This window comes from Colletotrichum acutatum, assembly GCF_030867785.1.
Source record: "Colletotrichum acutatum strain CBS 112980 chromosome Unknown BDZ83scaffold_14, whole genome shotgun sequence".
NCBI lineage: Eukaryota > Fungi > Ascomycota > Sordariomycetes > Glomerellales > Glomerellaceae > Colletotrichum > Colletotrichum acutatum.
In genome coordinates, this window is record NW_026849008.1 from 528,117 (window position 1) to 554,109 (window position 25,993).

Below are 25,993 nucleotides of genomic sequence, written 5' to 3' on the forward strand. Positions count from 1 at the left end.
AGGACTACGTCCCTCAACCCCTAAGTTGCTGCCATTCGAGCAGTATGTGTTCGCATTATATGATCGGAATGTACACAGCTGGTAATCTTGTAGACACCATTAGAGCTACATGATTTACGGTTATTTTGTTACTGAAGTAGATCAAGTTGCCCCTTTGCATTGTTCTCTTGTCAGGCTTCTCAAGATAAGCATGACATCAGCTAGCACCCTCAATCCCCCCCCTGACCAGGTTGTAGAGGGACAGTTACTACCGTCGTGTAGCGATATTTTGCTCCCTCAGTTACTGCAAAGACGCACCGAAGACGAGGCAAGAATCTCGTTGATCAAGGAAAGACGTAGTAAGTCAGAGCTTTTGTTTGGGTATCAATCTACTCTCCTCGAAGCCGCCAGCAGTTCGACGCCATCCTATGCCGCCTTCTGATCCATAAGCGCCATAATCTCATCTTCCTCATCCCCTTCACCAGCCCTCCTCCTAGCCTCCCTCTCGATCCCAACTCTGGTAATCATACCACCAGCAAGCATCCCAGTCTCTTTCACCCCTCTAACCCACCCCTCAAGACTCCTCATCCCCACGACAAGGAACCCGAGCTCTTCCCTCTCGACATCGAAAACCTCCCACCACGCCACCTCGGGCATCTTAGCCCCAGCCTCCCGGGCGGCGATATACACCGCCGCCGTCGCGAGCGCGTTGGGCTGGTGCGTCAGATACAGCATCTGCGGGCTCAGCAGCGCCGTGTTGAGGTGCGCAACCACCCGCCCCGCCACCTGCGCCCTCGGCTTCCCAAGGAAGTCGAGCGCCTGGAGATACGTCACGGCCAGCGCGTGCGGCAGCGCGACGGCCGTGTCGAAGCCCAGGGCCCAGAGAATCCGCGCCTCGGCTGCCAGCATCCGCGTCTGGAAGGCGGCGTACTCGCCTTCCGTCTGGTAGTACGTCGTCGGGTCCGGGCGGGGCCGCTTCTTCAGGTCGTCGTCTGGTGGCTCGCCGCGGAAGAGGGTGGAGGCTGGGGAGAGGAGGTAGGCGTATACGTTTGAGACGTCTCGAGTTGAGCGTGGAACGGGTCCCATTTTGGCGACTAGGTAGAGGACTGCGGCGGAGACGTCCTGGAAATCTTGTTAGTGGAAGTTGAGATGTTGGTTGGAATTCGTTGCTTGCGACTCACGCTGAATTCTCCTGCCATTGGCGACTCGACGAGCCAGTATCGCGCCAGTAAGACATTTGCCTGTGCCGTTGTCGATTGCGGCAGGTCGAGTAGGACACCGGCAGCCTGTGTTAGGCACTGCGTCGCATAGAATATGACATCTTGGAGGTCGGCGGGTAGTGAGCTGAAGGAATTGCGCTTGTAGAGCTGCTCGGCCGTGGCCAGGGTGTTGGTCATATGCGCCATGGTTTGCGCCCTCGATATGCCGTCGTCTTAGCAGTCTCTTCACCTTGTAAAAGTAGCAATCGTCAAATAATCGTCGTCGCAATGTTGGAAAAGAGGGTTGAACTTTCGAGGTCGCTGCGTTTCCAGTGTCCCTATTGGTCAAAGCTGAGAGCTGTCAGGGTAAGTTAGGCGCGATGTCTGCCGCGCGTGTGTCGTCACTTTTCCCAAGGCGAGACAGAACCCGGTCGGAAACAACTGAAGGCGCACCTTACTTCGGTGCTTAGGTAGGCTGGCCCGAGCTTCTTCTTCCAGGTTGCGACCAGAGGACGTGGGGACGCTAAGCCGAAGCGGAGGATGGGTGGGGCTGCGCTGCTTCGCGGGCTTTGGGTAGGCTCTCCAGCGTACCTGAGGCTTTGAACGGAGGTGGTTACGAACCAATTCAAGGCAGCTGCGTGGAGAAAAGGTGCTCTGGGACATCACGCTCGCATCCCGCCTCAGCTTGCGAACGACACGACAGCGATTGTACGGACCATCATCTACACACCCGGACCACCATCCTCCGGCCCACGACAATCACTGTTGCCTTTCGACACTGGTCAATGGATGGGCTCATGTGCCGAATCCCCAAATAACCATCTACACCCGTTCCCTCTTCCCCGCATCGGCTTTGTCGGCCACTCGTGATCCGTCCACGCAACCGGACGACATCATCGATCGCACTCCTTCGCAGACGACGACGAACAACGACGACAAGGACATTCACCGCAACCATGGACTACAGCGCCTCTATCCACGAAGAGAGCGGCGCATCGCCTTGGGGAAACTCCCCAGGCTCCTCACCCCGGGCCAACCAGACCAACTTCTCGTCTCTTGGTGCTGACCTAGGCGGCGACCCGGCCGGATCCCCCTTCAACTACTCACCGAGCCCCGGCAACGCAACCCCGCAGGACCATCAGGAGGGCTTTGGCGGCGAGCAGCAATACAGGCGACCAGACACCGCAAGCAGCACCCAGTCGACCACCGAGGTGGAAACACAGGAGTCGAGGACCGAAATAGGCTCAGAAGCCCGCTCCAGCGGCGATGGTCCGGGACCTGAGCTGCCTCAAAAGTCGCAAGAACAAGGTGGTCCTGCGGTCGCGGGCGGTCAGGCTCAACAACAGCCGCGCAAGCCTCAGCAGCCCCAGTTTAGGCTACAGGCTAAGATCACCGGTCTCGAGCGCACCGGGAAGAAGGACCCCATCTTGCGGTTCGATGTTCATGTAAGGAGCAACCCCCTCTCCTTTGGCTACTGCCATGTGGTAGAAGATCATTGTCTAACACGCCGTAGACCAACCTCCCGAGGTTCCGCACCACGCAGTACCGCGACGTACGCCGCTTCCATTCCGAATTCGTCAAGCTTGCGGAGCACCTGATTTCTGCGAACCCGGAATGCCTGGTACCTACCGTACCGCCCGCCGTGACCTCGGCCGGCGCTGGCACGGACGAGGACGAAGCCCGCGTCAAGGCCTTATTACAAAGGTGGTTCAACTACGTTTGCAGCAACGAAGTCCTGATGAGGGACGATGAGATGGTCCTCTTCGTTGAGAGCGATTTCGGTTATAGCCCCATGGTAAAGATGAAGCAGCCGGCGACGGGTGTGCGCAGAAAGATTCTGAAGCAGTTCGCTCCCCCGCCGGACGACACTCCGGAGCTCCAGGAGGCTCGTCCGATTGTCAAGCTCTTCTACCTTGGAACTATGGATGCTGGGCACAAGGTCGATAAGCTCGTCAAGTCTCGTCGAGGTAAGTCCACGTCAATCCCAACAACGCGCGGACATTTGCAGGTCTGATATCATCTAGGTCTGGGATTGGCTGAATCCGACTTTGGCGTTAAACTCGGCTCCATGCATATCCAAGAGCCCCATCAGGGCCTCGCCAATGCCTATCGTAAGTTGGGCAAGATCGTACAAACCGTCGGTGATTATCACGCTGCGCAAGCTACTGCGGAAGCCACCACCATTGGTGATCCTTTCCAGTATCACTCCCAGGACTCATTTGTGGTCAAGGAGTCCCTCACAAACCGCCAAATCCTCATTCGCGAATTTCTCCAGGCACAGGAGAACACACGTAGCAAGCTCAATGCTGCCGATCGTCTGAAAGCGAGCTCCAACGTAAGACGCGAGAAGGTCGATGAGGCCATTACGGCCCTAGATGACGCCCGCCAAAACGAGACCTACCTCTACCAAAAGACGACCCGTGTCACGCAAAATCTCGTACAGGAGCGTCGAAAGTGGTTTGCAAGGACTGCAGCAGATCTTCGGCTCAGCATCAGAGAATATGTCATTCGCGAGATTGAGGCGGAGCGACGTGCCCTCGCCGTCCTCGAAAGCGTGAGACCAGACATCCGTGCCATTGACGCATCTGGCGGTCTGAGTCGACTCGGACGCGAGGCTCACCCTCCCGTCAGAAGGGCCAGCGTGGCAGCCAGCCAAGGTCCCAAGGGTGATGCATGGAGTGGTGTTCCACGACGCACCGACACTCTCAATCGCAGCGTGTCTGGCAGTCTTATGGGCGTCCCCGAGGATGGTGAGGGCGACGATGGCCAGGGTGCGGGGCAGAACAAGGGCCTCGGCGCAGCGGGCGGCCGGGCAAGCCTGTCCGGTGTGGCAGAGGAGGACGACGAGGACCGAGTGGATGCGAGAAACGCGGCGAGCCGATTGGCGACCAGCACCTTCTGATCGCGCCGACCTTTGTTTGCGAGATGCGGGTGAATGGGCGAAGCCGCTCCTCGGAGGGGGAGTACAGGGGAGGGAGGAGAATCCTTGGACCGACACCTTTTCGTATGGAGGGGGGCTTCGGGGCAGGCACTTTTTTCCTTCCCAAAAAAGCTCGAATGATGTGTAATGTTGTATCCGTCCTGTTTGTGCTCCCATACACATAGATTCCCAAAGTATGAGCCTTGCTTTTTATTTTCGTACCTCTGGATTCTCTCCTCTGCATTTGACTGGGGATGGTGTATATCCCGATGTATTTACTTGACTCGCCTGCTGTTTGCGAGAGACAACATTGAAGAGGAAGGTCTCGTTGGGGGGTGGCATATGGCGATGACTGACAGGCTGCCGCGTCACGATGAGATTCTCAATGGATGACTCGGCGTGCGTGCGCCGGTGGCGGTAGGCGGTGAAACGTGACTCTACCTACCCTAGGGCACCTTGAGGCACCTCGAGGTCGAGGTAGGCTGGGGGGAGGGAAGCAAAAAAGGTCCCTTGATTGTGACGCAAATGTGAAGCAAGAGCAAGAGCAAGAGCAACAGAAAGGTTCACGGTCGGTTGCGTATTTTGCAGCCATTCACTCAATAGATACACATGTTGTGCTTCCCATGCGATATCTTCCTCCTTCACCCATTTACTGTGTCGTCGGTAGCCCATCTCGTGGCGGACGCAGTAGAGGCACATGGTATAATAGTATATAAATTGCGACACGCATGGCAGGTACCGTGCACCCCCTCCTCTTGTCTCCCCTCACTCACTGACTCAACAATGAATTCAATTCACCCCGGTTCCGGCTTCGGGGTCCTGATGTTTTTTTTTTTGCCTGCCATTTTCCGAGGTGTGGACGTTGCCGTCTGTTGACTTGGCTTGGCTTGGCTTGGTTTTGGTCGATTAGCGGTGTGAGGTGAGTCAAGGTAAGGTAGGTAGGCTATATTATACGACTGGGGAGTTACGCGGATGCGGATGCGGAAGCGCTTGTGGGTGTGGGAGAGTTTTTGTTAGAGTACGGTCGAGGTGCAGGCAGGATTTGCTGATGGTGGTGGCTGAAATGCAAATGCTAGTTTCGCACTGAAAAAGGGGGCAAGATTCACATGTTGTTTCGTTGATATAAGGCAATTGAGCGACGATTGAGGCGGTGGCTGCAGGTAAGATGTCTTCGATTTTGATGGTGGTGGTTCTACTCGTAGGCCGCTCTTCTATTGGCACTCGGACGCCTTCAACCATTTTTAGCATCCCTCTTCCTCGCATCGTCCACAACCTAATTACCTCTTCAGAGAAAAAAGTCATTTGGTTTTAGTTCCCTGGCAGTTGATTCCCGAAGTAGCGAACCAATCGCTGTATGGAATCAAGGACCTTCCATTGGCTGATGAAGCCCTTTCCAGCGGTCTGAGAAATGTCTTGGGTGTATCGTGCCACGGCGATACTCCCATGCAATGTAGTTGACCGTTGAAACTCTAAAGGCATGCCGAGGAAGCTGAATGCAGCTGATCGGGTCTCGTATTGCTTTTCAGCTTATACGGGTGCCGGTACTTCTCTCCCATACCCGAAATATGCAGCGTTTCCGCGCTGCCAGACCAGCTAGACTTTTCTGTTCACTAGATTACGTCGAAAATCCGGTGGCCTAGCCGACGCTGTCTGTCAGCGTCGGTTTCTGGAACGGAGGCGTCAGCCAGTTTTCTCTTTCTAATCTATCTGACATTCTTGTCAGCGATGCGAGCAGTGTTTCACTCGATTCCAGAGATCCGGTAGATACCCTCGCTGACATGCCTAAGCAGACGATGTACATGCGGAGCGGTCGTGGCCTAGTGAGGTCGCATCGAGCTATGCTTCCCCAGTCGTCCCATCCGGCTTTTGGGATGGAAAACTTCCATCGAGATCAATAGCCGTCTGGACGCAAGGTCATTACTCGGCAACTTCGTCGGCAGGTGCCAATAGCCATACGTCTGTCTGCCTTGGAGCTGAAGCCTGAGGTCTGGCGAAAATCGCCGGTAATGGAATGATTCCAGGCGCCGCTGGCAAGTGACCCTCGTCGCCAGTACGGCAATGACTCGGTTCCATGCGGCTCAGAAGAACAGAGCCTTTATTCTCAATATTATAACACCGTTCATTGGCAGACCGGACAACAATTCCGTGGACCGTGCTGCTTGTTGTGGCTGCTGTCACTGGTAATATCAGAGACCTGACGAGACTTTCGTCCCGGAGCTGCTCACGCTCGTCTTCGGCGACATCATTGTGCGAACACCCTCCCATGAGATGACGTGACGGGCGTCTCTCTTCTCCTTTGGCATACCGAGAAGGGGACGGCATGCTCATCAGTATCACATAGACCCAGGTAAGACCTCGCGTATGGCTTCTCTTCGGATAGACATGACGAAGAGCTCCACTTGACACTCCTTTGCATGGGCACTAGGTAATGCCATGCGTTCCGATTGCGTGAGAATGCAGGGTTTCTCCGAAATGGAAAATGGTCTCCAATTTTTGTTTGGAAGTGGGTATCTGCTGGCGGCCGTTGAATGTGATATCCAAGCACCTTGCGGATGCGGATATGCGAGATTCTTGACTCTTTCAATATTAAGCCCTGAATGAGTCGTCAGACGAACCAGCTCCTGATTCATCCCGCATTTACCTAACGGCAGACGGCAGAGGGGTAGATCTTGCCGTGTTGAGGGTTGCGTTGTCGGCTCAGGCTCTCCGGGTGATACTGCACTTGGAGATCACTGGTTTGGAGTTAGGTAGAGTAATGGGTGTGCCTTCAAACATCTTGCGCGCCTCAGAGATGCGGGCGCCGTACCTGCTAGTGCTGTCGACGGAAATCGCGACCAGGTACCCAGCCCTTGAGCGTGTCTGTGAGTTGGCGGAGCGCAGAAGATGGCATTGAGATCTCGTACTGGTCCTTGCCATCAAGGGTGGCAGTTTCCGCGTCCGTGTACGAAAAGGTGTACGAGCGGCGTTGCTTTCGAGTCGATCGGCTTCAAATGACTTTATCCAACACCCATAATTTTTGGCCAGGCGAGGTTTAGCCAGGGGCTGCGCTTCGGTTACTACGATGTGTTGAAACGGGCAGCATTGCCGCCTGCGTCGTCGGAAAACTGTGACTTGCCAGCTCTCGTTTTGCAGATGCTTCGCTGTTGAGGCAATGCGGCGTGAGCAAGTTGGGAGGCCGCAGTTTGGATCTTTACCCAAACTTGAGTGGCAGGAATCCGGGCAGGGCCTTGCGTGTCAACTGCGGATGCGCCAGAGGTTGCGGATCAGGATAAGGTACAGTCATCCATGAATTGGAGATGTGGGCTTTCGAGGACTTACAAGGGCTGGGGTCAGGACTAGGCATGCGCAGCGCCTCGCTATAGGACCGGTAAAATGGAGGAGCACATGCAGTGTGTCCGCATACCGTCCATCGGTTGCTCTCTGGAGACCTTGGACCCAACCACTCGACCAGGTTGGCGCAGACTTGAGCACCGACAGAAAGCAGATAAAGGTGCAGCAGTCACAGTGCCCTCACTATACGCTGTTGTTACGTTTTGATCGACGGAGTAATATCAAATCGAAGTTGAGGCCCACGAAACGATTTCTGGCACCGAGGGCGTCAAGATGAGAAGGCCTTTTCCGGACCGGTTCAAGGAAGTACTGGATTCTTGGAGGACGCATTGCTTTCGACATGATCTGGTTCGGCCGGTTAGAGCCTCGGCATCGTGTTCTTGTGCCGTCTTTTGATGCTAAAAATCATTGTTGCAAGGATATGTGTAGGCAAGGCCCTTGAAGGCCCTGTCAACTGAGCCGGGGTCCAACAGATGGGCCCTTCGGTCCATGTCCTTCCCCTCAGAGGAATCCACTAGGGGGTCTTTGCCGCCGCTTCGGCCAGGGGACTGGAGGGCATACCATCACGGCGGGCCCTGACGTGCAGGAATGAGTGCGCTGCTCAATTTGAGGATATGAGCTCTGTGAAGAAACTTGGCGTTCAGTAGGTTTTTGCAACCGTCGGAAGCAAGGCGCAAGAATGAAGTCTCCGTCTCCATGGTAAGAGAGAACAGCTGTTCAACAGAGGCTGCTTAGCAACGTCGATCTAGCTGATAAATTGCTGGTCGTCTCAAGCGATCGACGGAGGAAATGGTTCGATGTCGCGAACCATGACGCTTCGCTAGCTGGGACGGATGATGGCCTCCAACGGCCGGCGCGTCCTCATTCCGCGGAACGAACGGGATGTGCGCCACCGTCGGCCAGGACAGGGCAAAATAGATGCTCAGCCGTGCCGGACAGCATGTGCCACAAGAGAGTGACGAGGGATGAGCGGTCATGGGCACCGAAGCTGGTATAAGAGCGATGGCTCCAATTCTAGAACGTATCCGACGGCTGGTTGATAGGACGATTGGACCAAGACGATGGAATGCAGGCGGCAACGACAACCATGCAGCACCGTGCGTATGTGGCCGCGGAGGGAGGGAAGCTCAATGTCCCAAAGCTGCAGATTCGCACCATTTTAGGACGAAAGGTTTGACAGAATAGCATAAGGTGTGTAAAAGGGGAACCGAAGGTGTTGAAGTACGGACGGATGAATGAAGTCGACCGGCACAGTTTCTGTGCAGCAGAGGAAAGGCAAGACGTATTCCGTAGACGGTGTAAGTAAGGTAGACAAGGAAGGTCCCTCTCTACCTTGACACCCCGCCATGCGAACTGTTACGTGATTATGTAAGGTAATTTCGAGGAAATCACGAAGGTGCCTTATCCGAACTTTCTCTTCCTTCAACCAAAAAGATCGGTGCACAGAAATCAGAAAGTGCGAACTTGGAAGAGAGGCAACCAGGGATCGTGAGAGGCAAGAGGAAATCTAAAAAGTCAATCTTCTGATTTCTCCGCAATTCTTTCTCGCCAACTACTCGACTTAAGCTATCTTGGACTCGACCACACCTTTTTCTGCCTCCATCGATGCAAAGTTGAAGTGTACGATAGTTGTCTACTCTACTTTAGTTCTAACTACCAAATCGGCATATCGCTCAGCCTTTACCTTACTTCTTTACTCAATCAGTTTGCACTGGACTTATATGGATGGAACAGCTCGCCCCATTGGCCACAAAGATGGCTCAACCCTTCGACCGCCGAGCATCCGACTGGACCCCCTGGAAGGATTCTACGCACTCAACGAGGGCCACGAATCGTTGCTTCGTTGCGAATCTCGTGCGGAACTCGAATCTCAACTAGCCAACTACGTCGTTTCTCAGTGCCCTGCCCTGGCCAGAGGTCTCCTCTTTCTCACCGTCTATCTCCATATCCATTCTTCCTGCAACTCTGGCACATTCAACCAGGGCTTTCATCGCCTCATCTTGGACCCATTGTCCATCATCTATCGCAATTCATCCGCGATTGTCCCGTCCCATCTGTCCCTCGGAACCCTTGCAGGCAAGATCATGGTACGGATACAGGCGCAGACGGAGTAGTTTTGCCCACGGCATCTTCCTTGTTCACCACACCTCCTCATTTCCTACCCTCCATCAAGAGCCATGCATCCCCGTTGCAACAACTGCCCCCCCTCCCGGCTCTCCCCTCCCCTCCCTACCCCTCCCATTGACCCCTGTCATGGTCCATTCTGTTCCGGGCCCTCACTCCCGGGTACCTCACCGACCATACCTTAACTGTCCACTTGGCTCAATATCCCAGTCCGCGCATGCGGCCGTTCCATAGAGAGCAAGAAGCAGAGACAGAGAGAGGGAGGCAATACCTACACTTTTCCCTCTTGCGATTCGCCATCGTCATGTCTTCGTACTCGCTCTCTTTACCTTCAGGCTCCTGACTAGCATCACGACCCGAGACAGGTATAGCCCGTCACCGCAACCTGCGACACATGCAGGCGAGGCACTGCGTCTATGACTATCATGTCGAAGCCCCATGCATGCCGATATCTGTCACCGCACTGATGCCATTCAGGCCGTCCCATCACCAGCCGCTAGTTCCCCATTTGCTCCTTGAGCCCCTCCATCTGTGCCATGCTTGGAGAGTTTCGGAAGTGGCTCAACAGGGCCCTGCCTAGTCACCGCAAAAGGCGAAAAGTTACTTCCATCCGCCGTCCCGTTTTCCACCCGTCCAGCATCGTCAACCAATGCCACGACAATTTCACGCCCAGTGCGTCCAGCTGCTGCCCAAATGCGGACACGTCCTGGCCCGACATGCTTCGTTCCTTGCCGAACCATGTACACTACCGCCCGGTATCCCCTATCCCTCCCTATCCTGATCCCTTTCATCTCTTCGCCTCGCAAGCCAGTACGATACCGGCCAAGGTTTGTGCTGCTGCCGAACGCTGAGGTGGCTCCGTCGCTAGATGTCTCTTGCATATGATTTCCCGAGATTACATGTACGAAGCTCTTAGCTTGGCTCCGATAACTGGTCGATGTTTGGTTGGGCGAACTTGGCCAACTCTCCCCATCATGGTCAAGCTCGATAGGTATGCTCATGGCCCGTTGTCCATCCGTCTCCCCATCCACCCAAGATAGCCCCTTGCAACTTTGGTCTATCATCGATTGACACCACCATGAGCATCATTCATCAGAAAGTTGAGAGTGCCCGGGGGCCGGGCAAGCACGCAAGCCTATTTAAGGGCTGGTGGGGAGCAACGGCCCCTCGCGCCAAAGTTTCTTCATAATTCCCTTTATCTCGAGTCTCCTGCTCTTCCGGTTATCATTTCATTCTGTCAAGTGATAATCTATTTTGCTCACCTCCATCTTCGCACGGGAATCGTATTAGCTTGGATTCCTTACATCTTCATCCCACGAAATAACCCTGTCTATTCTCTCGTGGCCCCCCATTACCCCCAAACTCCAAATACCAAAGCGAACCTATCAGTCCTCGAGACACCCCGCGCCGGTCCCCTCCCGTCCCTCATTCCCAGGACCCTCGCCCTCGTGTTTTTTCAGCATATTTTGTGTTGTCGGCACCCCTCATCCGGCACTTGGGCCAATCCCACTCATCGAGCCCTCCCTATTAGGAAGTTAGGCCAAGCCCCCTTCGACACCCTAACCCATCATCCCACGCTTCACCCCACGCCGCCGGCGTCATCCAGCTTCCATCATGGCCCCAGTCGCTACGGGTGAGATGGCACCAATGCACCTACCCGTCTACAAGTCAAAGTCTTGTTCGGTCACTGCGTCAGTCTTGTATGGTCCTCGAGACTTGCGATTGGTAAGTTCAACTTTCTTGGGTTCATGGTCATGGATTGTGACGTGGAGAATGTGGGCTCGTTCGTCACAAGAGCGTTCCCCCACGTTGATCCTGTTGCATCCTTACACCTGAATGTGTCAAAAGCCGCCCCGCCTTGGACATGCTAATTCTAACGACACTCGTACCCTTTAGGAGAAGAGGAGCATCGAAGAACCGGCCGCCGGGGAGCTGCAGATCGCCATCAAGCGGACCGGTATCTGTGGGTCTGATGTCAGCTACTACAAGAAGTTCGCCAACGGCGACCTCTGCGCGTGTCATCCCCTCTCCCTAGGCCACGAATCTTCGGGAGAGGTCGTCTCCATTGGGCCCCAGGTCACGGGCTTCAAGCTGGGTGACCGCGTCGCTCTTGAGGTTGGCGTCCCCTGCGGACAGTGCACCATCTGCCGCAAAGGCAGATACAACCTCTGCAAGAAGATGAAGTTCCGGTCCAGCGCCAAGAGCGTGCCCCATTACCAGGGCACCCTTCAGGAGCGAATCAACCACCCGGCGGCGTGGTGCCACAAGATCCCCGACCACGTCTCCTACGAGGCGGCTGCCCTCCTCGAACCGCTCTCCGTCGCCATCCACGCCGTCAACAGAGCCGCGCCAGAGCCCGGCTCAACGGCCTTGGTCATCGGCGCAGGAACTGTCGGACTCCTGACGGCCGCCATGGCGCGGCAAGCCGGTTGCTCCGAAGTCACAATCACCGATGTCGACGCCGGCCGCGTAAACTACGCCGTCGAAAAGGGCTTCGCTACCCACGGCCACGTCGTCATGACTAATTCGGGCACCTCCACGCCAGCCGACCCGGGCGTCATGACACCCGCGAGCATCTTCTCCGTCCAGAGCGTACAGAGCAAATTCGACGGCGCAAAATCGCTCGCTGCCGAGATCCTGGCCCTTACAAGAGTCCCTGAAGAACTCGACTCGGACGCCGAAGACGACGGCGTCGACGTCACGTTCGAGTGCACCGGCAAGGAGGTCTGTATGCACACCAGCCTGTACGCCACGCGGCCCGGCGGGAAAGTCATCATGGTCGGCATGGGCACGCCCGTGCAGACTCTGCCGCTGTCGGTCGCGCACCTGCGCGAGATTGATATCCTGGGCATCTTCCGGTACGCAAACACATACCCGACAGGCGTCCGTCTTCTCTGCGCCAAGGGCAACGGCGGGCTCCCTCCTCTGGACGATATGGTTACGCACCGGTTCAAGGGATTGCAGAACGCGTCAAAGGCGTTTGAGTTGGCGAGCCGGACGTTTGATGACGAGGGCAAGCTTGTGCTCAAGGTTGTTATTGAGGCTTGAGTCGTAGCCCCTTTCCCTTGATGCGTAAAAAGGGTTTGCAGTTGGTTTTGGAGGTCCTGGTTCTACAAGTATGCGGATTTGATTATAGACAGTACCTTAGATTTGTTTTCCCCTTCTCTTCTCATTATTCTTTCGGAAAGCAAGCGTTGGATAGTTTGATCAGGTGGTCATGATGACGAAGTTGATACCTACTTAGAGAGCGCAGAGGGTCGTTGGGTTTCTTTCTTCTCCTTGGGTTTATCGGGGCACAAAAAAAGAAGAGAAAAGAGTATAGGTAGTCTGCAGGTTGAAAATACATCACGAAGAACATGGCAATGTAAGAGGATGAAATATACCGTGGCATGACATATGAACCAAAAACCCCTTGGGTGCCGCCTGGGGAAGGTGCGTCGAGGAAGGAAGGGAGCCTTGATGTGGGAAGGTGCCGGTGGCGGAGGTATTCACAACAGTATTCAGCCCCCAAGTGTTCATGGACTATTATTTTGGCCTCATGAGAATTCATCTATGATGCTTCAAGTAGTCCACTGACAATGGTGTATCTGGACCAAAGGTCTTTGTAGTTTTGTCGGGGTCTATTCATGCCCCTCGCAAGTGTCGTCATGTCTACATTATCCCCGAAACGCCTCCCCATAATCCCAGATAGGCTGATGATGCGCGCAACCGCCGCCATAAAAGACACTTCGCTCCCTTGACCAGACCGACTGTTATCCCCTCTACATCATAATATCTCCCGCGCCCGGGAGGTTGAAGCCAGAAGGGCCGTAGCTGGAGAAGTCGGCAGCCGCCGCACCGCCGCGGTTCCTGACACGTGCGGACTCGGCGATGCTGAACTTCTTGCCCAGATCGCGCATGCCACTGATACTCTGCATGAGGTCGTTGAGACGTGATGTGATGGCGACTTCATTCTCCTCGCAGAGCACCTCCTTTTCGAAGCCCTCCGCGTCAGAGGGAACGACGAGATCTAGCCGGTTCACGAGGGCTTGAATCTGGCGGAGGATGGTGTGAGATGGTGTAGTTTGCGCATCTGTGGTGGCTGATGCGGCGTCGGTTTGTTCCGCCCCAGCAAGGGGTTCGCTTGGCAGGCGTTCGAGGTACGTCGTGATGAGGCGGATGCGGCCCTGAAGCATCTTGACGGCGTTCGCCTTGGCTGTGAGAGCGGCCACCATCTCTTCCTCTTCTGGGGACAGCTGAGCCTCTGCGTCGTCACTGTCTGCGCTGTCGGCAACGACGACGCGGCGCTTGCTGCCCGACTCAACGAGCTGGACCTTGGGCTTGGCAGTCTCCTTTGGAGCCTCGACGGCGGTCGCGTTGCCGGCACCGCGCGCAACATGGTCCATGCTAATCATCTCAGCCTCGCCCGTCTCAACCGTGTAGGGTAGCTCGCGGAAGCGTAGCTTGAGCTTGGATTCCCCGTCGTCCATCTTCTTGTCCTCGCCCTCAGCCTCGGCAGCTCTCGGGTCGTCTACCTCATAGTTGGATTCATAGATGGTCATGGGCAGCTTACCGCCCACGGAATGAGTAAAGACTTCCTCGGGGTGGAAGCCGAGGAGGAGAGCAGACTCGTTGAATTCGGAGAGGAGCTGGTGGTGGATCGGGAGGATGGTAGGTGTCGGGCCTGTCACTGCGAGGAGAGTGTACCAGCCGACCAGGTCTAGGCTTCGGTCCTTGTGAACTGTCTTCACTTGGGGAGTGTTAGTCAAGGAAGACGTAGAGAATGAGGGACGGTCGAGCTTACTCTGCTCTAGTCTTGCGCCGAAGCGCCCGGAATCCAGTAGGTAGCCTCCTTCCACCTCTGGTGCCGGTATCGTGTGGCAATCAAACGCATGTTCGACGGTAATCTCGCGACCATTCTGCTGGCCGAGAAGGGCGCCTACAATGGGTCCTTGCTGCGACCGCAGAGTATGACGGGTGATATAGTCGGATATGGTGAGGAGTACCAGAGGGTGGAGGACTGCCTGAAGCTCTGAGGACTTTTGGTTCGAAATGAGCGGGTTCACATCGGAGGAAGCCATGGCTGACGCTTCTCTGGCCGTCGCCACAGGATGTCGGATCTTCTACTCGATTGTTGAGACCATATGAGGCGGTGAAAGGAGGAACGATCTGAATCAAAGACCTTTTGCTTGGTGTTTGGTTAAGTTGGTGGCGCTTACTGTTGCTGCTGCAGGTACAGTTGCAGATGTGTGGTTCGTTGCTCAGGGAAGGTGTCTGTGGTGGAGGTGAAGCTGCCTTGAGGCTGCCCCGCGATGTGGGGAAGGCGTGGTCCACAGACTAAACGGGAGCTTAGCACAACAAGAGGCTGAGGCAGGGAGTCAAGCCACATGCTGACTGTTCCAATCTGTGGCCAATCAAAGCAAGGCGGGTAGCTTGGAGCTATGGTGGGGCCTACGGTGCTCACTCACCTTCATGAACTGAGGTGCTCTGTACGGATACCTCTGTACCAATGTACCACTCTTCATCAACATAATTCTTAGACAGGATGAGCACCTCATGTTTTCATCGCGATGCGAAATTTTGTTCAGAGTCGTTTCAATTCGAAGCAGCTCACACTATTATGGAGGCCAGGCTTGATGATGTCTTGTCATGTGCTGCCCATTTCAATCAGCGTCATTGACCCCTGCCTTGATAAGGTCATGAAGACTCTAGATGAGTCCATGACTGGACAAGGGAGCAAGTGCCTCAGATCAGAACGACCCCGGTCGCTTTCATTGTCCGAGCTTGTAACTTTATAGACAAGCAAGAGACCGACCCAATAGTCTCGAGGTCTTTCAGATTTGGGCAGCATTGATGAGGGCGTTGGCAGCTCTGCACACCTCCTTGAAGTTAAGGTACCTTACTCACTTGGGCACCACATGCCGCATTCCCTGCCAAGTGGCAATCTGCATCCTGGACCCGAGAAAAGTGGCATCAAGGTGCTTGTCACAGTACGCAAAACGTTGTGATTTTCCTCTTCTTTCTGCCAGGCACACCAGGCTGGAATGGAATCCCACCGTACCAAAGGGAACGACTCAAAGGCAAACTGTGCAACACGCCAACAGTCTTCTCTTGGCTTCCTTCTTTGCTGTTCATGGCTCACTGTTACTGGATGTGCTCAGCTGCCCCCATCAATTCCAACATGTACCCAGCAGAGCCCGTTGTTGGTTGGCACAGGGTTCAAATATGGATGCTTGGCCGTTTCTTATCAGCTAGCGGCATTCCTCCATCTCATCGATGTTGCATCCGCTCCCGCATCCGCAAGACACGCTCATCTCTCCCTCTTTTCCCCTCTATCACTGTCACTCTCTCATCAGTATGGAAAGCTCGCACCACTACCTGGGCATGTTTCCCCCAGTCTATCCAACAGGGCTTGCACCATACCCACAACCTGTGATACCAGCGAAACGAGAGGATGACGACGTCCAATTCGTATCTTCCAATCCCGTCAAGAAGAGAAAGATCGGTGGCTATCAGCCGGTCACGCCACATTCCACCACAGACTCACCGGCGGCGGGGACACCCGCCCCCTTCAACAACCAGCCGTCCGAGCCCGCCAAGCCAGTCTCTCAGCCGGAACGACGGGGAAGCACGGGCATGGTCGATCACTCACCCACGGCCCGTTTGCCGGACGTTGACCCGATGAGAGGATGCTCCATGCCGACCCCAGAGAGGGCCTGTCATTCCGAATCATTCTGGACTGCACCGTATACTGGACCACAGTGCTCACCACCGGTGTCTCCCAAATCACTTCCCGAACATATTCCGCCTTCCATGCTCGGAATTGACAAGAATGATGGATCTGCACCTGTTTGTACGAGCGGAACCAACGAAACGGTGGCTGATATTCCCGCGCCGATCCCGCCAGCTATGCCGTCGACCATGACTCCACCTCATGTGTATCAAGCGCAATTATCTGGAGAACAAGGTACGCCGAGTCAGATGCAAGCAGAGACCGAGAACCACGCTGAGACTACAAAGGAGACACCCACGGCTCCCTCAGTTCCCACAACTCCCATGCTAGCTGGCACCACTGATCTGGGCAAGATTAACTCTATGCCCGTATCAGGAGCAGACAGCCCAATCATCTCGCAACAAACAGCTGAGTCTGGGCCAACGTTGAACCACTCTAATGCCGAGACGGAGTCGAAGAATGCCCTTCGCGATCTCTTGGATCAGCAGCTAGACCTCCACAGTTCCAAGATCAACGACTCCCTCTTCCCCTTCCATACCCATACTCACCAAAACACGCATACATCAAACGTGTTGACTGCTGATGTTCATAACACCGCCCATGGCACGTCGGATACCCAAGCCGGGGCCTGCGCTGATCGCCCTGCGTCAGGAGCAAAGGCGCCATGCCGTCAGTGTGTGGAGGCAAGGTTGAGGCAACAAGCTGCTGGCATGGCCGTCAACTCAGGCTTGCCAAACGGCACAAATGCATCTACCGCCAGTCAGGCTCCCCTTCCACCATCGTCTATGCAGCAACCTTGGACGAACCTCTTGGGACTCAATCCGTATCACAACGCGATGGCCGGAGCCATCTACAACCCGCTCTTGCAACAATCCTTGATGGCTGGACCAGCTGGTCACTTTGCAGTCCATCCGCAACAACCGCATCTCGGTACCGGAATCTCTCCCCAACAGCCGGCGGGGCACATGTTCCATCTCGGACCTCCTTCGCCAGTCCCGCAAACACCGCCGTACGTCACGCAACAACCGCTCACCCAACCATCCAAACCAGCCGTGGGAGCAACCACCTCGAAAACGCAGGCAAACAGAGCCCCCGACACGCAACCGACGACCAAACACATCATCGTCGACATCGCAGACACCTGTCTCAACATGTTTCCATTCCAAGAGGTGGCGAAGCGACATAACCAACCGGAACAGAAGATACGGGACATCTTCTCCGCCGTCATCCAGGTCCCGCTGCTCCGTGGTCCCACGGACAAGAGAAGGGCCGGCAAGCTGGGAACGGTTAGGGTCAAGGAGTTTACGCAGGCGAAGAAGGAGGTGCAGGCGCAGAAGGGGAACGCTGGCCAGCAGCAGATGAGGCAGGATTCTCCGAACCAGAACCTGAGTCAGATGCCGTATATGCCTTCGGCGTGGGATGTTGCGCAGTTCATGGGCCCGAGCGATGTGCGGCTTGGGGCGCTGCCGAAGTATTCGCCGCCTTGGTGATGAGAAGGGAAGGATGGTCGCTTGGAGGTCGTTTTATTTAAGAGATGGGAGAATTCTGATCTCGCAGCTCATACTAAGGCTTAAGAAAGGAGGTCGTTTAGGAGGCATCTTGAAGTTTTGTATCTATACCCCCATTTGCAGTTCCATTCAATTTCTTTTTCTTACTCCTGACTCTGACTCGCCCAGTCTCCAAAATTCTTCCCACACTCAACCGCTAAGTGTTCTCACCGCTTCATTCACAGGCAGGCAGGCCAGGCCACTCGACATCGCCGCCCGGCTCCTCCCTCACCAAACTCACCGCAAAGTTCCGCCGGCGCAGCAGCCGCGTGTGCTCGAGCATGGCGCGCCGAGCACGCCGCATGCCGTCCTCGTCGCCTGCGGCGTCGGCCCGCATGTACTCACCCATCAGCACGGCGTGCTCGGCCTCGTGCCGCGCGCGGTTCTGGGCGTAGCTTGCGGGGCGGTGGCAAGCGGCGCAGCTGTCATTGAGGAAGGCGGGCTGGGGCTGGAGCTGGGGCTGGCAGCTTGCGCTATCACAGTCGGTTGGGTGGGAGAGGATTGTGTGGCCGCAGGACATCGTTGTTTGGGTACCTTGACACATTTCAACTTTTTTTTTGGGAGGCGCCCTTCTTTACGGTTGGAGATGCTTGGTTAGTTAGGATTCAGAGCCCCTAGGTTCGAATGAAGAAAATGGGCTATTAGTATAACGTTACGGTTCTTCATTGTTCTTGTTCAGTTAATGTCTGGAAGTTATTCGTAGTACAAGTCCTTTATTACAACTCGAGATCTTGGATGGTGAAAAGGATCCATTGTGCGACACCTTTAGCTCGTTGACTGAGCAGTAGCAGGAGTCTGAGGCTTACAACTAGCAGAAGGCTTCATTGTGTCCAGGGGCGCAAGGATGAAGTCTACCTCTTGGCCCGCGAATACCTCATTTAGGACCACGAAATCCAATATCTCATTGTCCAAAACAGCTATCGGGAGATTGGCACATCAGTTTTTCCAGTCGTCCAAGACTAAAACTCATATTATTCATTGGGGTAAAAATGATGGATATCGTCCCACGATAACCCGGTTCGCATCTCGCTTCCGCAAGAGCGCAGACTACGTAATTCCCATCTCCCGAATATCTCGAGCGACGGACAATGTAGATGATGGGTTTTGCTTATCAGCGAATAGGATCACTTGCCGAAAATGCCTCCAGAAGACTCGAGATTTGCCCACCAATGAGCGGCGGCGCGGAAGAAGCGGCGCAGAACCTTTTTCCGTACCGGCTGAAGATTGCCGTCGGCCCGGCGTCTATGAGTTTTGTGTCTCTGGGATGAGGGGTGTTTGCGAAGTGCATATCCGCCGTCTGCATGCATGTACATAGAATGACGCTCACAGTGTCTATTGAACTTGTCCTTGGGAGCTGCGTTTAGGGGATACACCGTGTCACTGTGGGCAAAATTTCTCCTGTCTCGGGTATCTTCCCATGTCTCCAAGGATGTACATATCTAAAGGCTCGCATACTGGGGCGTGACGAAGGTGCGGCACGCAATGCAAGCGCCGATGTAGTCTGCCACAGCATGCAACGGGCAGGGAGGAATTGACCAAAGCGGTCGTTGTGAGAGGTCACCGGAAACAAAAGATGCCTGGCTCATGGAATTATCCGGAAACTACAAGCGCGACGCCGGTCTAGTCCCGTACCTGGTCCAGACGACTCCCGCTTTTTTGCCGTTCCTTAGGTTAAGTAGGTAGCGTGTCACCCGGCCGCTTATTTTGGAGCGCCGTGACTTGAAGTCAAATGAAGACGGACCCCACGGAGCGGCGCTTTGATATATGGTGGGGGTTCTCGGGCCCGAGGGTTCCGGACCCGGTGTAAGGCGGGACCGGGACCATTTCGCTTTCACCTCCGGCACATGGGGGTGGGTGGTCTCAGCGGACGCTAGGTTGCAACAACACTAGCTCATTGTCATTGAGCAAGGCACGAATTGTAGTGTGGAGATTTCCAAATGCGACGTTGAAGCTGAAGTTGACGCTGATGTTCCCCACGGGGAAAGCAAGAGTCATGAACCTGGTTTACTACGGTACATCATTATAGTGATTCTTCTTTCTGTTTTTCCTTCTGCCTCTTGAGGGGAGAGCGTGTCCGTGCCTGCATGAGATCTCCATTCAATCTTTGCCCTAACGTAACGTTCCAAAAGCCCCCGTCCGGTCTAAGAAGCACACTCACGCATGGCTGCCTTTAGTGATTCGATAAGGTTTATGTCCTTCCACTTCTCATGTTGTATGTTGTATGTTGTTTCACGCTGCCCCGCCAGACCGCATGGAACGTGAACTATCTTTTCCTAGTCGCGTCAAATGTGGTCACATATCAGAGTAGATTTCTCCTGCGGAGTGTTTCCGGGGTGCATCGTCAATGGTTCCGGGCAGCGGTACTTCACTTTCGATGCTTGTACAAGCTTTTGACAGATGTGAACGTGTATTCTATGGTGGATGGACTGGAAATCATGAATCTACAAGACATGGTTGTCATTCGCTGGCACTTTTACCAGACGTCATTTCAGTTTCTGAACCATCTCACCGGCCATTCAAGATCTCGATGCAACGCCAGATCCAAACGCCGCGATATCCCCGCCTTGGATCGGAGCCGTGTGCTGTCCGTCCCTCCGAGACCAAATGTCACGTTCCATCGGAGACATCGGTGCGGCAACGGGGCATCCCACGGGTGCACGGATACAACGACGCCAGAAGAAAGGGGGCTGGAGCGGAGCCTCAGGGAAGATCCTTGTCGTTGAGGACCGTGCCGGCGGGTGGCGCCGGATAGAGAAAGCTGGGGCAGCAGTTTCCCTTTATCTCCTCTTTGGGGTTGATGGACGAATCACATTGCACGAATCTGACCTCAGGTCCTCAGACCACACTATTGTCCGACTCCCCTCCCCTCTGTATAATTGTGGGATACATTTAGATTCATTCTAATCCGGTGAAGGAGGAAAACTGGATAATGTGGAGTAGACGAGTGAGGATCCTCAACTTATCTCCTCTTGTGCGATTTCCCCGCTCTGTCAGAACGTGCTGTTACTATGTCCTATTTTGTAACAGGGAGACGAGGGAGACTTGATCGCAGTATGGTGCTCTAGTGGGAAACTTTCGAAGATAGAAGGGCGGGGTAGGCCAAGCCTCCTCAAGATATTCAACTTCAACGTTGCCATGTTCTCGTGCCTGTTTCCCTATCTCGATACTGCCTCTTGATGTATCAGGTGTCAAGGACATGTTACAGTAGTCACAAGTCATAGAGGGTATCGATCAAACCAACTTGTAATAAGAGAGGCATGATCAGCTCAGTTTCACAGTAGATGAGGAAAAAGACCATCGCCCTATCGATCGACGAGCCAGAATATCGACAATGACTACCGGGGGACCTCGAGAGTTGCCCGACGATGCTTCGTCACACACTAGAACTGGCCTTCAGGATGACCTCGAGGACGGGAAGATCTCCAAGCTCACGAGGCTGTACTCGAACCCGTGGACACAGTAGGACCCTTCCAGGATTTACTCTCGCGTCGCAACCGGCTAAAGTATGCCCCCAGAATCATCCTCATAAGCTTTATCTGCTTCTGTCTACCCGGGGTTAGTAAACTTTCTTTCATGAGACTGAGAAACCGTTGAATCCTGACGCAAAAGCCAACGCATAGATGTATAACGCCCTCACCGGCCTAGGAGGGTCCGGCCAAGTCGACTCAACAGTAGCAGCCAACGCAACCGTCGCCCTCCTCTCCACAACGGCCGTGGCGTCCCTCTTTATCGTAGGCCCGATCCTGTCCCTTGTAGGCCCCAAGATCGCGTTCCTCATCGGAGGCTGGACCTACGCTCTCTATAGCGGAAGCCTCTTGAACTTCAACCGTACGATTCCCCTCCCCCTTTATCCCGTCTACCTCCCTGTAAAAGTACTAAACAAAACTCACCCCCCAAAGACACCGCGAACGGAACCTTCGTCATCGCCTCCGGCGCCATCCTCGGCATCGGCTCCTCATTCATATGGATCGTCCAGGGCGCCATAATGACGACCTACGTCCACGAGTCGCAAAAGGGTCGCGCCATCGCCGTCTTCTGGATCATCTTCAACCTCGGCGGCGGCGTCGGCAGCCTCGCCGCCTTTGGCCTAAACTTCTCCTCCACCACCGGCACCGTAAATGACGCCACCTACATCGCTCTCATGGCCGTCATGCTCTTCGGCTGGGCCCTGGGCCTCTTTATCTGCTCCCCGAAACGCATCCGTCTCGCGCAGCTCAGCGCCGTGACCGAGGCGGAGGAAACTCGCAATCCCTCACGCGCCTCCGGCTCCGGCGTCGCCGCCAGGGCCAAGGGCCTTCTGACTATGACAACCACGACGCTGTGCACCTGGCGCGTCGCCTGCATGCTCCCCCTCTTCTTCTGCGCCAACGTATTCTACTCGTACCAGCAAAACGAAGTCAACGGCATGACCTTCACCCTCCGCACCCGCTCCCTCAACGGCGCCCTCTACTGGCTCGCCCAAATGGTCGGCGGCCTCCTCATCGGCCTCCTCCTCGACCTGCCCGCGCTCGATCGCCCCGGGCGTGCCCGCCTCGGCTGGGCCGTCCTCTTCGTCACGGGCATGGCCATCTGGGGCGGCGGGTACCGCTTCCAGCGGTGGCAGGACGCGCGGCGGGGCCGGGGCCACGTGCAGGACGTCGATTACGCGCAGGGCGTGCCGGGCAGCGGCGCGAGGACGTCAGCCGCCGGACCCATGGTGCTGTATGTTCTGTACGGGGCCTACGACTCGCTGTGGCAGTCGTACTGCTACTGGCTCGTGGGTGCGCAGTCCAACTCGACGGGACGGGCGGCGGTGCTGGTCGGCGCGTACAAGGCTTTCCAGGCGGCGGGCGGGGCTATGGCGTGGCGGATTAACGCGCAGCGGGCGAGCGCTATGGCGCAGCTTGCAATGAATTGGGGGTTGAGCATGGGGGCTCTAGTATTTGCCTTGCCTACCGTGTTAGCGGTGACGAAGAGGACCGGTGCTCTGGAGGAGGCTGGCGTGGGAGGGATTGACGAGGAGGAGGCGGAGAAGGGGGCCCAGGGGATGAAGGTGGAGGGACTGTAGTGGACTTGTGTTGGTAAGGGGAAGGAGGAATGTTCCATAATTGCCGCGTGTGAGTTTTAATGGTTGTTGCCCTTTTGGTACGGGATGCCTTGAGGTGGGTGGTGAGATGAAGATGATCATTGTTTTAGTTGAGCAAGGGAAACCTGCGAGGCGGTCTCCAGTATGAAGATGATCACACTTGCATACCTGAGGACTTGCTTGTCAACGATCAGTACCCACGTCGAACCTCGTATAGTTCGAACAGCTCTGTGCTCTAGGAGGTATCTCGCAGGCTGGCCGGACGCACGGCGTACAGTAGCAGATGAGAGATGAGGAGGGAGATGATCGATTCCAGCATGGACGCAAAGAGGAGAGAGTTCTGCAATTTATTTCTTGAGAGGATTGACGCACTGGATCTACATGTGACTCATTTTCTTTGCTTGTGAGTGCCTCTCGTGAGAGCGAAGCGAATGATAATGATCCACATCAAGATCACCCGGGCGTCATAGGTAGTACGAACCTGTCACCTACTAGTCTTTTATCTAACTTTGCAAGACGGTGAATAAATCACCCGAGAATTCATAGAACCAGTAGGGTCATTGACGAGACCGGGCTAGTGGCAGGTAGAATGCTTGAAATTTTAAACGCGAGGAAGTCTCCCATGGACTCAGGCGGTCGAGGACAGGGAGGAACTACGGGTATCTGCCCTTTAGCTCATCGTACGCCTCGTCGGAGATGCAGTGTCCCGCGGTACGAAAGATTGCGTTTCGATTTTGGTCGACGCGGGCCATGAGAGAGTCGAAGCGAGCGGCGAGAATCCGCAAGCCCTCCGAGGTAATGGTGCGGAACGTGATCTGGTTCACGCGCAAGGCCATGCCGTCCGTTTCTTGGGCCGTTTGCCTACAAGCGTAAATGAGATTGAGGTCGATGGGGCCGCCATGGTTTCCTGCCCTCAACTTGCCGTCGATGAACGCCTGCGAGTCACACACGTATCCTCCATCAACTGCTAGGTAACGCTCATAAATCAAATCTCGCAGCTCTCGTGGGAGGGACAAAAAGTTGAAGGAGGCAGTCATCGCTTCGATTGACGTTGGATTTGAATGGGACGCGAACACCGGTTAGTGCTTATTTGAGTCCTTTCTCGTAGTCTGTCTACTTGAGCTCTGTTCAGGGTCTCGTTCTCAAAATTTGTCGGAAACAATGAGAGCAGCCTTAGCAACTGGCTTGGTCTTGACAGTGAGGTGAGCCAGTGCGGAGAATTGGAAAGGATGACAATCAGTAGTATCCTTTATATTTGGGGGCAGGACGGGGTTCTTGTTGATGGACGCTTGCACCCTGATTGTGTCAGGGCGTTCAGGGCGTTTTTTGCGGCGGTGCAACCCACTCAATTAACTTTCCCAGAAGGTACCTGCCTAAAGACCACCTTAGGCACCTCTGTAGACTCGACATCCTTCTGGGGATGGATGGTGATACTTAATTTTGCGTCCAATGGGTAGGGTATTGGTTATCAAGCACGAAAACAAAGAAAAGAAGAGACAAAGATGTGTGGAATCCCAGAAATTTTGACACCCAGTTGAAATTTTTATTCTAACCTAACGAGTACATCGGGGGAAAACGGCAACACGGAATTAAAAACCCCCCTCGCTCGGCCGTACCCTGATTGGTTTACCCAGTAATGATACGTTGGTCGATAGCCAACAACCCTGATCAATATCTATCCAGATATTCGAGCAATATGCTCAGTGGTGTATGTCCGGACGCAGACGTTTTGTAACAAAAGTAAGTAGTGCCCCGCCCTTGAAAGGTGTTTGGGCAACCCTGTAGTCTTCGAACCCCGTAGATTACTCTCTTCTGCCTGTCCATAGCAGTAACCCAGACACTGTAAACTCTAGCTTTTCGTCGACCTTGGTGGACCTAGATGCGAGTTAGTCAATTGACGCCCCGAAGCTCGAACACAACCTACTGACGATGGTCTTCCAACTATCAAGGTTGAAGTTGGCGATATTTAAACTCGCATCTACACGGTGCTAGTCAGCAAAGGTCACAACTGCCATCGTCCCGAGATCATACCTGAAGATCGTGACGTTGCTAATCCCTGATCCCTACAACCAACTACCCCTCATGAACAACATCCAGACATCAGAATTCTACCTTCAGGCATGCCTTGCCTGTTACCAAATTTCACGTTAGACCGTTGTACTGGCACAGGGGGATGAAGTATCGACTCGATATAACTTACGCTAGGGCACCAGCCTCGCCACTTCATCCACAGTCAACCGAGATGGTGGTGGCTGCTGCTGCGAGACCTCAACTTCAGCCGACCAGGTCGACCTCTTGTGGCTGGCGGACGGATTCCACAGCGAACCAAAACAACTAGAAAATGTTAGACTTGTACCCTCCGTCATTCTATCTCCAGAATATACGTACTAGTCTTAATCGTGGGCCTCGAGGCCCTGCTTCACGAATAGGCCCTGCTTCACGAATCGGATATACCTCATCGGGAGCAGATCATTGACATTCAGGATACCCTCAAAGACATCCTGGCCCAAAGCAAAATAGGGCAACCAAGCATGTACCAAGCAGAGTACCTCGAGTACTTCAACACACTGTTACGTGGTTAGAAACTTTCAGCATTATCAAGACAGGGGGATATACCCAACACTGCTGATGTGGGAGAAAGAGGTAATGAACTCGATTCATTGATTGTGGCTTTGGAAGGGTTGAAAGGGGGGATCAGCTAGCCTACTGAACCTGAAGAATAAGTACACAACTAAGTGAAAAGACCACTGGGAGGATAGGAACTGACTCGGACGATGTAGACCTAGCTTGAGTAGTAATGTATCCTGTTACTGCACTCAGTCGTCAGCGAAGTCGTCATGTCACGGCAGGTGTTGCAACTGACAAGGACAAATGGCACCCTGAGCCCGGCTCAGGTTGTGATAGTAGCTGAGGACCTTGCCACTACAGTCCGCTTTCTGTGCGAGCGAGAAGTGGCGCGGCGATCCTGATGATGATTGCGACTTCCCATCGAAGGCTGGTTATTGGTATTCCGACCAAAGTTCGGCGAACATTTCGTGTGTAACGAGCTTGGTCCAGCGCTTGACGTCCTTCTCCATGACCCGTCTGGCACCCTCCCACTTGGCCACTTGCTCCTCA

The 25,993-nt window shown here is 54.7% G+C and overlaps 9 protein-coding genes across 9 annotated transcripts; 5 read left to right on the plus strand and 4 right to left on the minus strand.

The window, feature by feature from the left end:
* Positions 1–37: 37 nt before the first annotated feature.
* Positions 38–1,644, minus strand: BDZ83DRAFT_607723 (cyclin domain-containing protein). The gene is made up of 2 exons (XM_060507446.1): positions 1,161–1,644; positions 38–1,101 (listed from the first exon to the last, which is right to left on the minus strand). The coding sequence occupies exons 1-2, from the start codon at positions 1,383–1,385 to the stop codon at positions 406–408; spliced, it is 921 nt and encodes a 306-aa protein (XP_060369061.1). The 5' UTR covers positions 1,386–1,644; the 3' UTR covers positions 38–405.
* A 344-nt stretch (positions 1,645–1,988) lies between these two features.
* Positions 1,989–4,163, plus strand: BDZ83DRAFT_89914 (PX domain-containing protein). Its single transcript, XM_060515990.1, has 3 exons — positions 1,989–2,623; positions 2,692–3,145; positions 3,203–4,163. The coding sequence occupies exons 1-3, from the start codon at positions 2,135–2,137 to the stop codon at positions 4,078–4,080; spliced, it is 1,821 nt and encodes a 606-aa protein (XP_060369062.1). The 5' UTR covers positions 1,989–2,134; the 3' UTR covers positions 4,081–4,163.
* Positions 4,164–11,166: 7,003 nt separating this feature from the next.
* On the plus strand, positions 11,167–12,600 carry BDZ83DRAFT_648341 (alcohol dehydrogenase GroES-like domain-containing protein; the record flags this gene model as incomplete). The annotated part of the gene is made up of 2 exons (XM_060510172.1): positions 11,167–11,277; positions 11,449–12,600. The coding sequence occupies 2 exons, from the start codon at positions 11,167–11,169 to the stop codon at positions 12,598–12,600; spliced, it is 1,263 nt and encodes a 420-aa protein (XP_060369063.1).
* A 713-nt stretch (positions 12,601–13,313) lies between these two features.
* Positions 13,314–14,612, minus strand: BDZ83DRAFT_716745 (signalosome subunit; the record flags this gene model as incomplete). Its single annotated transcript, XM_060511876.1, has 2 exons — positions 13,314–14,281; positions 14,336–14,612. 2 exons carry the CDS (start codon positions 14,610–14,612, stop codon positions 13,314–13,316), a joined length of 1,245 nt encoding a protein of 414 aa, XP_060369064.1.
* A 1,276-nt stretch (positions 14,613–15,888) lies between these two features.
* BDZ83DRAFT_569600 (uncharacterized protein) lies at positions 15,889–17,754 on the plus strand (the record flags this gene model as incomplete). Its single annotated transcript, XM_060504213.1, has 2 exons — positions 15,889–16,380; positions 16,513–17,754. The coding sequence occupies 2 exons, from the start codon at positions 15,889–15,891 to the stop codon at positions 17,752–17,754; spliced, it is 1,734 nt and encodes a 577-aa protein (XP_060369065.1).
* A 232-nt stretch (positions 17,755–17,986) lies between these two features.
* On the minus strand, positions 17,987–18,331 carry BDZ83DRAFT_748796 (uncharacterized protein; the record flags this gene model as incomplete). Its single annotated transcript, XM_060513666.1, has 1 exon — positions 17,987–18,331. The coding sequence occupies one exon, from the start codon at positions 18,329–18,331 to the stop codon at positions 17,987–17,989; it is 345 nt and encodes a 114-aa protein (XP_060369066.1).
* A 2,811-nt stretch (positions 18,332–21,142) lies between these two features.
* On the plus strand, positions 21,143–22,858 carry BDZ83DRAFT_748797 (major facilitator superfamily domain-containing protein; the record flags this gene model as incomplete). The annotated part of the gene is made up of 4 exons (XM_060513667.1): positions 21,143–21,270; positions 21,327–21,366; positions 21,432–21,639; positions 21,711–22,858. 4 exons carry the CDS (start codon positions 21,143–21,145, stop codon positions 22,856–22,858), a joined length of 1,524 nt encoding a protein of 507 aa, XP_060369067.1.
* A 671-nt stretch (positions 22,859–23,529) lies between these two features.
* BDZ83DRAFT_748798 (uncharacterized protein) lies at positions 23,530–23,913 on the minus strand (the record flags this gene model as incomplete). The annotated part of the gene is made up of 1 exon (XM_060513668.1): positions 23,530–23,913. One exon carries the CDS (start codon positions 23,911–23,913, stop codon positions 23,530–23,532), a length of 384 nt encoding a protein of 127 aa, XP_060369068.1.
* A 699-nt stretch (positions 23,914–24,612) lies between these two features.
* On the plus strand, positions 24,613–25,669 carry BDZ83DRAFT_607738 (uncharacterized protein). Its single transcript, XM_060507447.1, has 7 exons — positions 24,613–24,751; positions 24,801–24,854; positions 24,908–25,005; positions 25,077–25,210; positions 25,265–25,443; positions 25,493–25,588; positions 25,644–25,669. Exons 3-5 carry the CDS (start codon positions 24,997–24,999, stop codon positions 25,350–25,352), a joined length of 231 nt encoding a protein of 76 aa, XP_060369069.1. The 5' UTR covers positions 24,613–24,751; positions 24,801–24,854; positions 24,908–24,996; the 3' UTR covers positions 25,353–25,443; positions 25,493–25,588; positions 25,644–25,669.
* The last annotated feature ends 324 nt before the right edge of the window (positions 25,670–25,993 follow it).